The sequence below is a fragment of the Grus americana genome, chromosome 5, assembly GCF_028858705.1.
Source record: "Grus americana isolate bGruAme1 chromosome 5, bGruAme1.mat, whole genome shotgun sequence".
NCBI classification, from domain to species: Eukaryota; Metazoa; Chordata; class Aves; order Gruiformes; family Gruidae; genus Grus; species Grus americana.
This window is the reverse complement of record NC_072856.1, coordinates 45,333,129-45,350,491: the sequence shown is the minus strand read 5'-3', so window position 1 is coordinate 45,350,491 and position 17,363 is coordinate 45,333,129. Positions and strand designations below refer to the sequence as shown.

The 17,363-nt window shown below is 46.5% G+C and overlaps 1 protein-coding gene across 2 annotated transcripts in view; it reads right to left on the bottom strand.

The window, feature by feature from the left end:
• FLVCR2 (FLVCR heme transporter 2) overlaps window positions 1-15,320 on the bottom strand; it is a 39,442-nt gene extending 24,122 nt beyond the window's left edge. For both annotated transcript variants that reach the window (XM_054827568.1, XM_054827569.1), the window contains exons 1-2: window positions 14,653-15,320; window positions 1,069-1,210 (exon numbers count right to left, since the gene is read on the bottom strand). In XM_054827568.1, coding sequence (XP_054683543.1) covers window positions 1,069-1,210; window positions 14,653-15,159 — 649 coding nt within the window. In that variant the 5' untranslated portion in view covers window positions 15,160-15,320. The remainder of the gene's footprint in view (window positions 1-1,068; window positions 1,211-14,652) is intronic.
• Between the last annotated feature and the right edge of the window lie 2,043 nt (window positions 15,321-17,363).

Below are 17,363 nucleotides of genomic sequence, written 5' to 3'. Positions count from 1 at the left end.
AGAGAACAAGTTCTCTCCAACAATAACTCCTGCCAGTGGGGAAACACCTTGCCCTCAATTAGCTTTTTCTATAGGCAGTGTCTGGTAGCAACAAGAGCTCTCAGGACTAATAATGCCTTTGTCTCCAGGCGCATGGCCAGCCAGCTGCAGGAATGTTGTGTGGAGTGACAAATGCAAAAGTGGAATGGGAAAAGCCAGCTGGCAAAGGTGGCCTCGTGCCCTGCAGTGCCCAGTGAGCAATGACCTATGCCAGGTTTTATTTCAGACCTGGCACTTCTTAGGCTGGCCAAGTCATCTGCTGTTCCTAACTAGCATTAATGTAGCATCCAGAAATCCTGGTCACAGGTGATACTGCTGTACCAGGTGCTAGACAGCCATTTTTGTACCTTGTCTATTCCCTGCCCGAGATTCTTTAAAGTCTACATCTGATCCAGCCACCAGACAACATGAGCAAGCTGGCAAGAGGAGCCTATAAAATAAAAATTACATGGAATTCAGCAAACAAATTCTGCTCTCCAGCAAGCATACCAATCTTTTATGCTAAAGATCTGGCTTCCACTTCACATATTAAACAGGGGAATTGCACCTCTGGTGTCCTGCTACTGCCCTGAATGCTTCTTTCTCTCCACTCATAACTGGTTACCTTTTTTTTTCCTGGGAACAGCTTGTTCCTGTGATGCCATATACCTCTTAAGGGTAGGAAGAAAGAGGCAGGTTAGTCAGGTCCAAGACATAACCCAAGGCCCAGCACCCTGTTTGCAGGCAAGACAACTGTGAACCTTGGAAGATTTCTGTTTGCTTTTAAAGGACTTATTCATGCCAGGGTTTTATTATGCAGGCAATCCAAGGATGAAATGAACAATTTTGCAGGCTCACCCACAACCTCTTATACTCCCTTCTACATGTGCTGTTCATGAAGGGTTTGAAGCAGCAAGACATGTTATTACATGACCCCATCAGCTGCGTGCTGGGACACATCCCCAGATAACCTCCCCAGCCCAGTTCCTAGCACACAGGCTGATCTTCTCAGTCCCACCTGGTTTCACATGCATGGTCCCACCTCCTTACCTATGACGACCAGGATAAATAGGGCTGTTGCCACACCTGCAGTCATGAAGAACATGATGCTGATGTGGTAGGCCAGCTTCTCCACATCCTTCACATTTGGAACCAGAACTGGAGGGACCAGAAAGCCCGCAGCAATGCCGAGCTGACCAGGAAAGAGAGGGGACACAGAGGCGTGATGTGAAACCACAACACTGCTACCACCCCACAGCTCAGCCCCCGATGCCCCATAAGGGCTCAGCTGAGCCTAATCCAATTTCACAACCAAGGTGAAAATCTTCTTTACCACCCAACAATTAAGAGATAAAAGCCAGCTATCCATTGCAATTAGGCCATAATAGAGATCCTCCCACTGTACTCTCAACTGTCAGGATATTCAAGGCAAGGTTTTATAATAGAATTGAGCAGAATCAAGACTTCCATCAAAGTGGAAGTCTTGCTTCCCCTGTCCTCCCCCATGCCTGTGTGTTCCTGTCCACACACACATCCCACTCCTTATCTCCAATCTGCTCTGGTGCTGGCCTGATCACCTGGTAATACAATATGGCTCTTTAAAAGTGGCAGAAAACAAGACCCTCAAAACCCACCAATTCTTTGCTGGTTTAATGAGTTGAACCAATTTATTTTCCAGCCAGACAAGCACAAGGGCTGGGACAGAAACCAGCCCACTCCTAACAAGTGAGATATTAATCTGGCTCAGCCACTTCGTGACACTGTTTCCTAATGAGCCCCCTCCCAAGACAAGGCTCACTCTATGACCACTGGGAGAACCTAGAAAAACATCAAGGTTGAGAGCAAAGGAAGTGCTGATGGCACTTACGCTAAACATCGAGGTTGTGTGATGGGGCTTGGCAACTGCCCCTGGATAAAACGCTGGGCTCTGAAAGAAGAAAACCCTGCAACTCTGGCCTCTACCGTGACAAGAGCCCCACATGGCCAGCTGAGGAGCTCCTGCAGTGGCAGCACACACTTTAATGAGAACATTAGGGCTTTTAACTCCACAGCTATTTCTCCATGACAGCGACAAGGAGCTGTAGTAGCACTGGCTTTGCCACATTGATAAGTGGGACTGACAGTGGCACAGACCTTCAGTGCCACCCTCAAATAGGGGAAGAGAAGAAATAGCTGCTTTGGTGCTTAAGACCACACTCCTCTTTTCATAAAGTGGGACCTGAAGTGCACTCAGCACATTCGTGAGTACTTTAAACACAAGAGGAGCCTACAAAAGCCACTTCACCCCCCACTTTGTGTTTCACTGTTTGTGAATGTGTTTCAATCACCAAATACAAGCACTGTGTATTTACCTGTTTCCCTGCAGCCCTCTCAGACATCAGAAAGAGAGCCATGCTCATGCTCTGCTCTTGCTTGCTCTCAAGGTTCTGCACACTTACCCCAAAAAAGCAATTTTTTGTTTAGCAACACCCTCATTTTTGGTATTTACTGATTTAAGTCTATGTTTGCTGTTGTGGACAGTGACAAGACACACACAAGAGCCTCCAACAGATGGAAGGACTGAGAAAGCACCCAAGAGAGATGCCAGGTGGCCATGCAGCCATTCTCGTCCTTGTTTGAAACAGAGATTTCCAATCTTTTTTCCAGGCTGTACCATTTGCCTGGAGAAAGGAAAGCACTAACAGTACCACTGAACCAATACAGACTAACAGCATAAAAAAAATCCCACCCAAAGTGGTTATTCATGCTACACCAATACAGCCTCTATAGAGCCACTGCCCTCATCACACTAAGATAGGAGGCAGGAGTATGCAAACCATGGAAATGAGGATATAGTCAAACTAAGCCCATTGCATTTACCATTTCCTTATAGGAAATATTAGATCAATAGGAATCAATTAGCATCACCATGACCCGTTGTCCCAGGATAATGCACTGGAGAGGACACTGTTTATGCCTCGCTGATGACTGAACAGCGCCACTAGCCAACTGCTGCCCTACAGAAGGATTCTGCAGTGCTTGATGGCTTCATAGTCCCTGGAAAGGGTCTATTACTCTACAGATATGGAAAGCAAGGACTAAAAAAGGTGAAGACTGTGCTGCCCATAAACCACATCCAAGCATGTCAGCGTACAGAGCAGAAGGACCCAGGAGCCCTGTAACCCAGGCACAAGCTCAGACATGTTGCCTGGGCTGCCTTCTAGCAAAAACTCCTTGTGCTTTCCGCATGCTTCCTCTGTCATATCTCCATGTTTCTGGGATGCCGATGGACTCGTTTTGGAAGACCCGCTCACTGACCAGGATCGAGATCATAGAACAAATACATTTCAGGTGCCGTATCTGGTAATTGGGATTAAAATCAGCTTGTGCCATCCAGCCAAAAACTCTCCACAAACTCGCCCCTCCTCCATCCAGCTGGTAGATTTTTGAGACAGAAAGAACGCTTATGTTTCAAATAGAGCTATCTGCTAGACTCAGACACCTTATTTAGCTTACAAACAAGTAACTTTTAACCAGGTCTGGCCAAACTTCTGTGTCAAACAGTTCCTTCCACTGGGACCTGGAATAACTTGGGTCAGGATCAGCAACAGGCATCTGTGCCGAGTTCATTCTTGGTGCTGGGACATCTCAGGGTGCCAGTGGGAAGAGTCACCAAGAGATTACGGATGTGCCCCAGCGGTTCAGGGCACTGTCAGGAATGAGAACTTTCAGGGGTTGGTTAAATGGACTGAAGACAGACACAAGTTGTGCTGTCCCAGATAGCAAGTCAAGGACTGAAAGAGTTTAGGAGGAAACTTAAAAGAGACCTTAAGGAAGGTTAAACGTTCCTAACACCCACACGGCACAGGCAGCCTCTGACACGGGACTAAACTTGCCAGAGTTCAACTTTGTTCAGACGTGGCCTATCCTCAGCCTCTCGTCACGATGAGTCAGGTCTGCTCTCCTACTGCAAACTGCCCGCTGATCCCTGAGGCTCACTGACTACCAGCAAGCATGACTACCAGCTGGCTTAGAGGCTTCAAGCTCAGATCTTCATTGAATTGCATGCCTCCCCCTTCTCTGCACAAGGGAAACAAGCCTGCAGCTGCTCAGAAAAGGTAACTGCACCACACATAGATGCTCATAGAGATCGCTCCTAGAGGGCAGAAGCCTGTTTGTTTCTGCAGGGTATTTATTTTGCCCTGCTTGTGGCCAAAGTGCGGGCCTGTGGCTCCCGCATGCCTGCTCAGCCCAGGACACAGCTACACTGGGCTTCACTCCTATCTCCTTAGTATTCCCAAAGGTTCAAGCTACAAGGAAAAGACTCTCAACATTGCTCCTTTCAATTCGAGGAAAGAGTCCTACTAGCTCTTACATATCAGGTCTCACATGTGGCCTTCCACCCTTTACCAAACGAGGTCTATAAACACGTTCCTGGAAATTGCTCCTTTGTCTTATCATCGTTTCATTCTTGGAAGATGTAGGCCAGATTCCTGTGCTAGGTGCTTCTTTGCTTCCTGCTCTCTGCAATCACATGCTAGTCCCATGAGCTGCTGAACTGCAGCAAAACAAGAACAGGAAAGGAGGAGAGATCCATGCTTTATTCTGACCTCTGACATAAGTTTCTCCAGGACCACAGTCAAGATTCACTCTTTTCAGGTCTCCCTCTAGCTTCTGCCTCCAGAAAAAGGACCTATATCTGATGTACCTAGCAGAGAGGGTATTAAGAATCTGTTTGGCAAATTGTTCAGAAATCCTTTACTGGGAAGTCATTGCTTACCCAATGGGACACAGACTTACTCAGCTTTCTTGGACACTGCTGCTGTCTTTTCAGAAGACCTGAACAATTTTGTTCTCTCTCCTCCCCTCCCAAAAAATGAACCACTTCATCTATTAGGAGTCTGTTAAACCTTTGAGAAGGACTAGATGGTAAGAGGGGGGAAAAAATCCCAGCAATCATAACAATAGGAGATACATTTTATATTTCAGAGCAACTGATATTATTAACCCTATGAAGATGAGGCCCCTTGACTTGACTAAAACTGAAAACTTCCTGGAGGATACTCACAGACCCTGGAGTATTCATACCATTATTAGCAACAAAGACAAGCTCTCAACAACACGATGAGTATTATACAGCACATACTTTATCTTTCACAGGCAGATTTTTAGCCTGGTTCTCAGCAGGCCAGTGCCCACATCACCATCAGCCCAACAGGCAACACTGTAACCAGTTAACCAGAGAATTTAAAGATGCCTTAGCAAATAACTTTTCTCCCTTCTCCATAACTCTCATGTCAGGGCTGGAAAATGAAGCAAGGTGAAAACAAGGTTGGTTCTGCAACAGTCTGTGCTACCCTCCTTACAGAAGCCATCAGTCGTTAGGGTTCATAGTGCGGTCCCTCTCACCAGCTTACAAATTAGCATCTCCAACCTTTGTACAGGCAGAAAGGTCTCCAAGACCTATATAGATAGGCTTCTAGTGGCCAAAGTCTGGCACATCATTCAGCATCCCCACACCAAAAACACACAACACCGTCCTGATCTCAGAGAATCTCTCCTCAGGAACCCAGCTGCTGGCACTTTATTTTAAGAAGGTGTTGAGGTAATTTTTAAACAGAATACCAGAGAAGTCAACGACTACAGCAGAGTGCACTGTTCAGATGACTTATTCTTTAAAGGCTCATACAGGATAGAAGGAATGTATTTCCTACCTGAATTTTGTCAAGGACCAGTCCCAACAACATCATCATATACAAGCATATACAAGAACAGGCAACAAAACCAAGAGTAAGTGGCTAATAAGATGGTATAAATGTACCCAAAGTTTTGAAATGGAAAATGGGATGTCTAATTTAACTGTTTCTATACCAAGAGTCTGCTGAAGGAAGATAATCAGTGTGATATCAGCATAAAAATTGTAAATGAATGATTGATGGAGGAGTGGGTCTCCACCTTACAGAAAACTAAGAGTCAGCAACAGGAATACCGAAGCCCTATAAAATTCCCTAAGTAAGCACAAATATCAACAGAGAAGACCACCAAACGCACAAGGTCAATTAAAGTGTTAAAAGATAGAGAGAGGTGCTGCAAAGGCAGAAAAAATACAACCGTGAGAAATTTCGACAATGCCCTTGCAGGCTAAATAAGCGTCATGACAGGGATGATGCAGAGACTGCATTTTTGGATTCCATAAATACTCTTTTCTGAGGAGAACCTATAAGAGGCAGCACAATTTGTGATTTAGACCTAGAGCAGCACAGTGTGACCATGATCAATATTACAGAATGGTTCTGCACTGCACTCAAATTCAGCTTCCTTGCAGCAGCGACAAAAAAAAAAAAACAAACACCACCCTCCAAAGCACTGTGGCAATATTTAATTCACAAGAGGGAACTGCCTAAAAGGAAAGAAGCTTGTTAAAAGGAAATTAAAAAGTAAAGTCAAAGAAATTAAATGTACGCAAGTGGCATTAAGATTGTGTAAAAACACTGCATCGGGGGCTCAGTGTAAGCTTAGAGAATATTAGCAAAAGATTTTAGAACAGAATAAAGGAATGACAGTTAAGTAAAAAACAAAACAAACAAACAAACAAAAAAACCCCAAAAAAACCTACCACCACCATCGCCCAACTCAAAAACTGGACATTATTCCTTCAAGCAAAGAAAAAAAAAGACAGCAAACTGGACCAAGCTAAAGTAAAACCATAATTAGGCCAAAAAAGGCTGCAGAACAGCTTTACAAACTAAGTCAAAACTCTTCAAACACAGCAAAATCAGGAAGCCTGCCAGAAAGTCTGTAAGGCCAAAAGATGATCGCTGTGGAAGAACGTTCGAGAAAGAGGGAGAACTAAATGAAGTGTTGCACCAGTGTTCACAGCATGATATTTATGGGAGGTTTCCACATCAACAGAACCTCTTCACATGGCAAAAATCTGAAGCGTTATCAGTGGAAAATCGTAATCAGTTTATTTCAGCTGATTTCTTGTACAAGGCATCAGGACCAGATGGTATTCATCCAGGAGTTCAAAAGAACGAGTCAACAGAAAACCCACACTATTCACACACAAACACACCAAACTGCTAACTCTGCTCTGTTACCAAATACTCAATTCAGGAATGGAGGAAGGGAAAAGCAATGTGAATGTTTAAGAGGTCCAGTACAGGCAGGAGTCCCAGGAAACCCCAGGCCAGCAGCCCACCAGTTTGGCCAAATGGGCAGAAACTGTAGCAATCAAAAGATTTAAGTTTACGCGTTGATAAACACAAATACAATAGGCTTTTCAGACACTAAGATTTCAACACAATCTCAGCAAGTTCCCAAGCCAAGACTTCGGAGAATTAGGAGGGTAAACTCCTTTTTTACTGTCTTTCCCTTAGCACTTATCACTGACTGGCCTGGGGAAGCCTGACCTAGGCCAGATGCTCCTCTGTTCTGATGCATCGTACCTTTCCAAGGGAAAGGCTTTTGGGAGAAAAATAAAATAAAATAAAATCAAGGGCTTCACTGGCTCTCAGCAAAGAGAGCTCATTGCATTTGTCAACAAACCAGTGGAGCTACTCTACGTTTCCACTCGCAGAAGAATGACTTTTAACGGGGCCCACGCTCATCTTGATCTAGGAATCAATCTTTCACACACACCACCACCACAGATCAGCCTGGAAAACAGAAATAGGAGAATTTAACTACCCACTGCAGACCCCTCTTTGGGGGATGTTTGTGAAACTCTATCAAATTCAATGTGTTAAAGCATGAATAAAACCAACACTTCACCTGTGCCTAAGACTTCCCCTCCTGGCAGCCCTACACTAAGCCATCCACACAGTGCCACTGCCAGAAACCTTCTGAGGGTCCCACCAATCCAATTCCCTCCAGGGCCACCCCTCCATTTCTAACGGCACCTCGTCCACAGCCTTGGAAAGCAGGGGAGAGGGAAAAATTTGTGTAACTGCTGGGGAGATGTAGTACCAGTCTTGAACCATTTACTTACAATGCACCTCTAATACCTATAATCCTCAACATCCATGTCAACCAAGGAATGCAGAGATGAGGAATCCTCTAGAAAACCAGAGGGACAACCATGCTGTGGAAGGAAACGACTGCTATTTCAATTGTTTTAACAAGTCAGTCCTGCTGTACATACTGATTTACCTGTTTTCTGACAGATATGTTTAAGCTCATAGGGCTTCACATTTGCAAGATGTTCTTCTCCAGACACAATAGCAGAAATGGTTTGGGGTTCTGGGGTTTGTTTTGGGTTGGTTTGTGGGGTTTTTTTTAATTATACTTGATTCTAATACAAGTGGCTTCAGATACCAAGAGCTTAAAAACAAGTCCTGTGATATTCCCCAAATGAATGAGAACTGATCCGACAATATCATCACCAGGTAAGCCAAGGTTCTCGGTGAAAAGTCAGCAAAGCAAGTCTGCACACTGCAACTGTTGTTCTCCTGGAAACCTCCATCTCAGATAACCACCACAACAATAGGTTGTCTCTCCAAAAATCTTACAGACAAAACACACAAGCCAAGTACAGCAATATCCACGCTGTTCAGTAACAGATGAGACTAGATCAGGACATCACGTAGCCCATGCTAGCTACCCTGTAGTGCAAACCAGTGCAAAGGTGCAGAACGTAACTGGTAGTGGCAAAAGGACACAACTGACAGGTGGGAGAAGGGAAAAGTTGCAGTTTGCTGGATCTGAACAATGTGCCTTTTGTTGCAGCAGGAAAGCCCTTACCAAGGGGAACGGAAGGGCTCTCCTCCTCACTACATTGCTTTTACATGTATGAGAGAGGGAAACTTTGAACCAAGCTCAATACATACAGGACCTGTGCCAGAGGCCTCTCTGACAGTTCTGCCAACATAATTAAATGCATCAGACCTGGATCTCCATTCACCTAGGGAACCCCTTTGAGGAGGTACCTATTCCAAAGCCCTGGGTAACACAGCCTCTTCCTCTACTCTTGTCTGTGTGTCAAAGCTCTGCCCTGCGGTGCTCCCTCCTTTCCCAACTACAGTTACCTCCCACGCTAGAACCATGACATTTCACAGGAGCAGCTAAACTTTCTGACCCTACAATTCCTGTGTTGCAATCTACAGAGAGCAGCCACCCCCTCCCTTCTCACACCCTGTGACTCCTTCTGCACATCGGCTTCCTGATCCTTTGCTATCAGCACAGGTCCCAGCTGCCTTTCTATACAAAAGCTTACAGTAGAATTGAAAATACCCAACTGAAGAGCTGTGTAAAGCAGAAGTTGCCAGTTCCTACCCAGTAAACTTTTGTATGGATTGCTGTACAGAATATGCTTCTTCCATACCACTGACAGCAGAACTAAAAGGGCCTGTTGAAATCCAGACAGTCAGGAAGTCAACATATGTAAATGTTTGGAAACCACCAGTTAGTCGCCCTTCTTTCAGTATTTTAAGAAGCAGAAAGGACCGAGTTGTGAAAGGAAAAATTGTAATCCAGGCCTTGTGACGAGATAAGATAGGGCTTAGACTCTTTTTCACTCTCCCACTGATGTGGGAGATAATGTATGTTTTCAAACTGCACTTGCACAATCAAGTGCACTCTCCTGGAAGCAAAGCAAACGCCCTTCCTCATCACACTTCTGCTTCTGTGGCATCATCTCATACCACTTAATATGATGTAATGCCATATGATGATTATTTCTCTATGCAAGTCATTGAGGGCCTCTCAGCCTTGAATGCACCTTCCCCCAGTTTACTGGGAAAGAAACGCAATGCAGCAAAACAACAGCAGTAGATAAGACAGAGTAAAGCAGAAGAGGGGTTTTAGCTCTGACAGCTCCTTCAGCTTGCCCAAAAGCTAACTGCTTCTGTGAGGGAGAAGTGGGAACCGCCTTTGGTGTGTGGCTGGGAGGGGAGCACCAAATGAAATAGGTAGAAAAAGTTCATTTCAGGCTCCAGTGTCCATTTACAGAAACTTAAGCATTCCTGAGAAAGCCACGTTGCTATTTGGTCAGCACACCCTCCCACAGCGAGCCACGGCCAGGATCTTGGAGAGCTGGCCACATAGCACTCCTTGTGATCCAAACTCTCTGATCCACCCTGCCCTTCTTTACAGGGAGAGAAATGAGCCAGGGCTGGAGAACGTCAACCATTAACTACTGTCACTACTACTCCTCTTGGCTCCTTGCTAAAATCCTCTCTATTCTAATAGCTGAAACCCTGGGAGATACAGGGCCAAGCTACAGAGGGACGCGAAGCAGACCACCACCTGCCCCTATTTCTAACAGGGATCAAATCTCATCTGAAGAGATGGGGAGCCTCCAACAGGGACAGAACAGCCAAAGAGATCCAGAAGTCCACTTGAAGACAGGAATTCCACAGGATGTGCTCCATTTCCACAACACTTCTTAGACTTTCAGACGCTGCCTTTCCTGAAGTGTAACAGGCACAGAACAGAGTTAGCAGTGAGGCATCAAACAGCAGCACACGCTCAGCACAAACGGCACTGCAGGCTCACCAGCACAAAAGATACGGCCATTCAGATATTGCTTACTTGATTATTTGGCAACACCCACCAGAAGAGAGAGAGCATTTGCCTGAATTTCATTCACAGCTTATCATTCAGTTTGTCCACTTCAAAAGCCATCACCTAATCACTGCTAGACTGGCACTCCCTGCAGTCTGCAGATAGGGCCTAAAAACTCTCCCTCAGGCCGTTTCTGTTATGGAAGCCCTAAATCTCTGAAGTTACATGCCAGCTGCATTAGAACAAGGACAGACCCCACCTGAAGATCAGCAGGGTGCTGCATCATTTTTCCCCAGAGGCAGAGATTCATATGAAGGTGAAGTTTTCTTTCCTCACAAACCACATCAACGCCTTTTATCAACCCCTGCTAAAAAATGAAGGGGCAAAATTACAGCATAAAAATCGTCTAGCACACCTGTATCCTTACTCCGAAGCCCATCAGCTGCTTGTTCCTCTTTGTTAGAATGGCAAGAGCCAGAAACAAGGTCTATATCAATCAAAAAAAGTAACAATAGTGGTGGCAAAGCAATACAAAGTCACAAACACAAATGTTCCTTCATTGCCCCTGTGCAACACAGTTACACACATCCCTGCCTGCTGTCCATGTCCCTTGCCCCTCTGGTGACAACAGGGAGATATAGCAGTAAGAGATACTGGTAAAACCCACGTGCATGAAGAAGCATGGCCCCAGCACAGCAGTTCAGCATGCACCATGGCAGCTGAAGCAGAGAGCTGGCACTTGGCCATCAGGCTCCAGCTTATAAATCTCAAAAAGCCATGAGAATTGAACTCATTACCTAAACATCCCCACCACTGTGTTCTGTCATGCCACAGCACCGTGTTTCCTCATCCTCAAAATACAGCAGAGCAAGTATGTTAAAGGAAGGGACATGGCTTGCTGCTCCAGCAAGCTCATACTCCTGTAAATGCCAGTATCTCAGGAGAGCATTTCTTCCCGCTGCAGTCCTGTTACCAGAAAGAACGAGGGGACAGTCTCCCTCCAACATAGAAATCAGAAACCCGTTTGATGCAGCCTGTCAGGTCTGAACTACGGCCCCAAACAGGGAACCGCCTGATGAATCAATATACCAAAATGGAAGCAGCACAGCCTTATACAAACCGCTTTCTTCCACCCATGTCTTGTGCGTGGGACTTCACGTAGATATCCAGCGCTGAGCTCCTCCACAAGTGATACTGCTGACAACGTAGCAGGCACGCTACTACTGACAGCTGTATTTCAGAAGAGAAGCGTGCTGGACAAATTCCTCCCAATATTCGAACACATCTGAAGGACATTAGTGAACTCTCCAAAACACTTCTTCTTCCTTGTCCCAGAACTTCAGCCTGAGGAGAAGCCCCCACATTGATTTTTCCTAGTCTTTTAAGCAATGAGATGCTAGGACTATTTTAATAACAATAATATTAGAATGCCAAAGTATCCAACATACAAGTAAACCCCATGCTACACCTCCCCATACATGCACTTGCAGGGACAAGGAAAAAGAATGGGAAAACCTGTGCATTTCCTTGTTAAAATGGGGAAAAGTAAAATATGAAAGCCAGCAGTGGGTAAACAAGAGAATGTGATCGTCTCCTCCACAGGCATTCACACTCTTCTCTTCTAGAAGCTCTCCAGCATTGATTCAAGAGTGCTCAATCTAACCCTTCTTTGCACTTCAGATACTACAGCTAACACGTTACCAGAAACAAGCAAGGAGAATCTAATACTCCACTAGGGTTTGTTTGGTTTTTAAAAGGTATTTAATACCCGGTCTGACTGATTCAATGATTTACTGTGCAAGGCTAACTTTGAACCTGAAGGTTGCCATCACTCAGCAAGCAGCAGCGGCATCATCACCCCGGCAGACCTAGATGAACCAGCAGGCAGGGTTCTCCTCAGGACAGCACTGTTTAAATACTGCCTATGGCCAAGAAGGTAGGAGCAGAAAGAGAGCAGGGGTATCAGAGAAGCAGCGACACTACCCCGTTCTTCTACATAGTTGGTTGCAATTCTTGATGGAGAGGGACATCAGTGCTTGGCATTCAATAATAATAATCATGATAACAAATCATGACAGAGTTTTCTACCTTGAGGATGTAACTAAGTGACATGGCAAGGAAAGGAAAGCCATACAGTTGTAAAGCAATGAGCACAGGGAATAATTTGCCATGCTGGCACACTGCAATTAGAAACCCGCTGTATTATACCCTTTGCTGACACTCCCTAAACCACAGTCTTTAATTGCAGAGTCAGGAAAAAAGGATGCCTCTATTTCTTCCCCCTGCCCAACATCACCAGCAAACAAAATAGCTACTTTTCATTCACTGTGATTATGCACTTCGGGACCCTTGACTAAGGGAATGAATAGGTCCTTCCTATGGAGTCATTGCCATTTCTGACTTCTCCAGTTCTCTAAAAGGAAAGTCTGGGCTTACAAAGCAAAGGCTATGTACTGAACTGAGGTCTCATTGACATGTCAGTTCAACCCCCAGAGCAGTGTGGAGCGCCAAAAGTGTAGCCAAAGTTTGGTTTTCATAACTGTTATACTAACCCGCTCCTTTTAGGACAGTGAGGATACCACACATGCACATAGTACAGGCTGAAAACCTCATTGTTTGGATTTCTTATGCACACTGTTGAGTAACTTCACCTGAATAATTAAAAAAAAAAATCTGACAGCAAAACGTTCAGTTACTTATTTACCCCTAAATCAGCAGAGTGCTCATGCCAAGTTAAATGCCTTTCACTCTGAAGATTCATTTAAAACACATGAAAAACAGCCCACTAGCCTGGGTGATAAGAGCAAAGAGGAAAGCTTAAATTCTCTCAGAGCAAGGTAAGTATGTTTTCTCTTTCCAAATTATGTAAACCAGAGTCTCCTTAATTCCCTAGCGCTGTTCCACAAACTTCAGTTCCACAAATACAATTGCCAAGCATTCACCTCTTTCTGACTCAGCAGTACCTAGATAAATACAGAAACCCAGGAATGTGGGGAAAGGAGACCTCAAACCCACTGCACACAAAGTTATCTGTGGGAGAGAACGGTGCATTAGAAACTACCTGAATTGCAAACCATTCAAATCCAAATAGCAGCCACTCATAGTCTGAATCAAAGATGGTCCAGGGTGGTGCAGAGTCATGTGTAGGGGAGTACATTGGGTCTCAAAGCAAGGGGCACGGGTCCAGCCTAACAGATAATGCCAGGTTCTGCTTCTGCTTCCCTCTTCTTTGTGTCAGCATTGCAGAGCCAGACTCACTTTGCCTACACCACATTGCATCAGTATTGGCCTGTCTGCTTCATGCAACAGAGATGAGTGGGTGTTCTGGTGCAAGGGTCAAGAAGCTATTTCCTGGATCCTTTCAAAGCTGTGGAAAAATTTATCATCTCCTCTGAGCACTAGCTGGCTACAGGAAAAAACCGTCACACCTTGAGCAAGTGCGGGTCACTGGCCTCCCTGACCCACCTCGATACAAGAGTGCTCGAGGAGCTTACCTCACCCTAGCCTGATGGGAGGTTTGTTTCTTTTCAAAACAACTACTTGTGGAAACTCTGTACCTACTTTTAAAAGGTATGAAAGTGCTAAAGTCCTTTTCCTCCAGGGCTCAGTGACAAGTACTCTTTCCAGTAGACAGCTTATCTCCTTTGTCCCATCTCGTTGTTAGCAGGAGGAGGATATTGCAGTGTCAAGTCCAAATGCAACTGCAGATCTGAGGTTAGCAGGACACTCTGCCTACAGCACGTTTCTCAGCACCGCACATTCCCCTCCAGCCCATCCTTGGTTCTTCTGAATCATACCCCTGGACTGGAGATTCACAGACAAGAGGGCACTGGAGACAACCTTGAGTCCAAACACCTCTCAAAGCTAGAATCATACCCAACTCCAGTGCTGCCCCCACCTTTATAGACTTAGGTCCCACTTGTCTCTGCCACCACCATCAGCCCACAGCCTAACCCCAGCTGCATCCCTCCAGGTACCAGCTGCATTTCCCAGAGGGAATTTCATCTAAGTGCCTCTTACCCCTGCTGCTGCCCTTCCAGGCCCTGTGCATCTCTTCCCTCTCCTTATGGCCCCTTGGCAATCCCAGTCTCCAGCCAGGCAGGTGACAGCCCAGCCCAGGTGCCCGGCCAGCTGGGGTCAGCCACCCATTACCTGGTTCCCAAAGACAGCGATGGAGCAGGCAGTGGACACCTCACGGGAGCCGAACCAGACAGAGGCGATGCGCGAGGGCATGCCCAGGATGAAGACCTGCGCCAGGGAGCAGATGACCTGCCCCAGGACGGTGATGGGGAAGAGGTGCGGCTTCAGGCTGCCCAGCTTCACCCAGGCGCCCAGGGCATTGAGGGCTGGGCCAGCCAGGGCGATGAAGCGCAGGCCCCTCTTGTCCAGCAGCCAGGCGACGGGAAAGAGCAGGGGGATGTAGGTGAGCATGTAGCTCATGGAGAGCCAGTCGATGGCGAAGGCGCTCACATCGTAGAAGCGCATGAAGATGTTGTTGATGCTGCTGTACTGGATCCACTGGAAGGCGTTGCACAGGGAATAGCTGCTGAAGAGCAGCACCATGACCCAGCGACGCCGGGACAGCCGCACCTCGGCGGTGGCAGCAGCGGCCTCACCCGCCGCCAGCCCCGGCACCCCGGCAGGCTCCTGCTGCACCATGCCGCCAGCGCAGCTTGCCAGCCAGCTTGCCCGCTTGCCAGCCTGCCTGCCTGCCTGCCTGCCTGCCTGCCTGCCCGGCTCCGCTCCCCGGCGGCACCCACCTGGCCGGGAAATCCCGCCCGGCCACCCCCACCGAGCTCACTGGCTGCCGCCGTGCGGGACGGCGCCACCGCCCCCGGCCCGGCACTGCCCGCCCTCCGCCCCGCCCACCGCGGGGGTGGGAAGGGCGTCTCGCCGCCTGGGACGCGGCCGGCTGTCGGCCCCGCCGGGGTACCTGTGGAGCGGGAGCCGTGGCGTGGACCCTGCAGAAGCGCTGCCCGGCCACAGCAGAGGGACCGCGACCCCCTCCCCGTGGCCACCCCGCCATTTGCAGGCCCCGCCGAGCGGCCGCCCCGGGCTAGGAAAGGCCCGGTGCAGCCGAGACCTCAGCCGTCAGTGCGAAACCGAAGTGATGAAGAGGACGTGGAGTGAGCCAGAGCTGTGCCCTGGGAGGGGGCTGTGTGGATGTGGGCAGTGCCTCACCCAGCCAGAGATGCCAGGGTGGATGCCTGGAGGATGAACCAGTTTTTGGTTTCATTTGGGTTGGCTTCCGATGGGGGGGTGGGGTTTGTGACATGGCACGCTACGAAGTGAAAACATCCAGTGAAGTCAAAATTAATACATCTCAGTGTGACTGAAGCAAAAGAGCCAAAAGTGGTGTTTGTTTTCATCTTCATGTGGAACTTGCAGTTAATGAGTCAGCTCTTGTTTTGCCATTACTTTAGCAACATGCCAGTCTGACAGATTCCTGCCTGGAGATCACTTATGATCTTCAGTGCATTTAATTAACATCGTGTTACCTGAATGGTACAAACATTACTCAGCGCAAGCTTTAAGAGGATGAAAAAGTGAAGTTTCTCTGCCTTGTATTTACTTTGTGGAATGCTGTTACCAACGCTGTCCTCTGAGTTATCCACTTTACTGCCAGGAGCAAAGGCACACACTCAGCTTTGGTGCCTTTATGTTCTTATCTCCCATGCAAGGGAAAAAAAATAATTAAAAAAAAAAAGCTTTGAACAAATTATTCCAAGGAGAACAAATGTCACCTTAAGTGGTTCTTGCTGGGTATCCTCACAGAACTCGCTTCTTGTCACCCTCTTGGGTTTCCTATTCCCAGCAGAGCGGCCAGGAGCACAGCTGGAGACAAAGCCAGTGCAGCCTTCCCGATATGCCCCCCTGAAAGCACCACAGGGCAGAGCTGCAAACCTTCCCACTCTCCCCCTCCTCAGCCCACAGCTTTGCCAGTGAGCCGCCAGCCTCACCTGGGATGGTCATTACGGTGGTACAACATAACCGTAATGTAGCCCTTTTACATCATAAAAATGAAAGGCAAATTCAGAAGCAAGAGCCAGAAAAGAAGTTTTTCAGTCCCATTTGTTATTAGGTTAGGCACCCAAAGTTAGTCCAAGCTTTGTACTGAGACAACAGGAAGAACAGAGGAATTTGTTCTAATAAATTTGTAATTTAAACGTATCAGGAATGCAATGAATGATAGCGGTGCAGAGAGCGCAGAGGTGAAATGGAGCAGGAAAAGGGCTGTCATGGTCCAACAGCTGCTTAGTTTGAGAACTCTGGGGATATAACACTAAAATAGTACAGAAAATTAACCTTTAGGTTCATCAGATTTGAAAAGGTTTTTACAAAATTCTCCATAATATTATAAAGAAATCAAAGTTACCTAGAGGTAATCACTCTCATTGATTTAAGAGCAGTCAAAAAGCAAAGATCAAGAAAAGAAATAAACAGGCAATTTTTAGCAAGGCAAACTGGGTTTGCTCAGAGGACCGTCATTTATTAATAATCCCAAAAGCAGACTGAGGAGCAAAATTTGCAGATTGCAAGACATTATTTAAGTTACTCAAGACTAACTCAAATATGTCACCTACATGTTGTATTTAGGTCTGTATGACTTCAGGACTGTAGCTTTAGCTATCTGTAACTGCAAGTGTTATCACAGTCCATGGCATCTTTCATTTGTAAACTTGGATAAATGCAGGATAATGGAATTAGGTACTGTATGGCAGTCTGCCGTTCTCAGTGTTTTCCTAATGTATGGCAATGTCCTTATTTTTTTCTTTATATGCTTTTCGCTTTTTCTTTTTTTAGGAAAACACTGAGAACAGTTAAATTTCTTTACAGGTGACTAAAAAAAGAGCACACACATA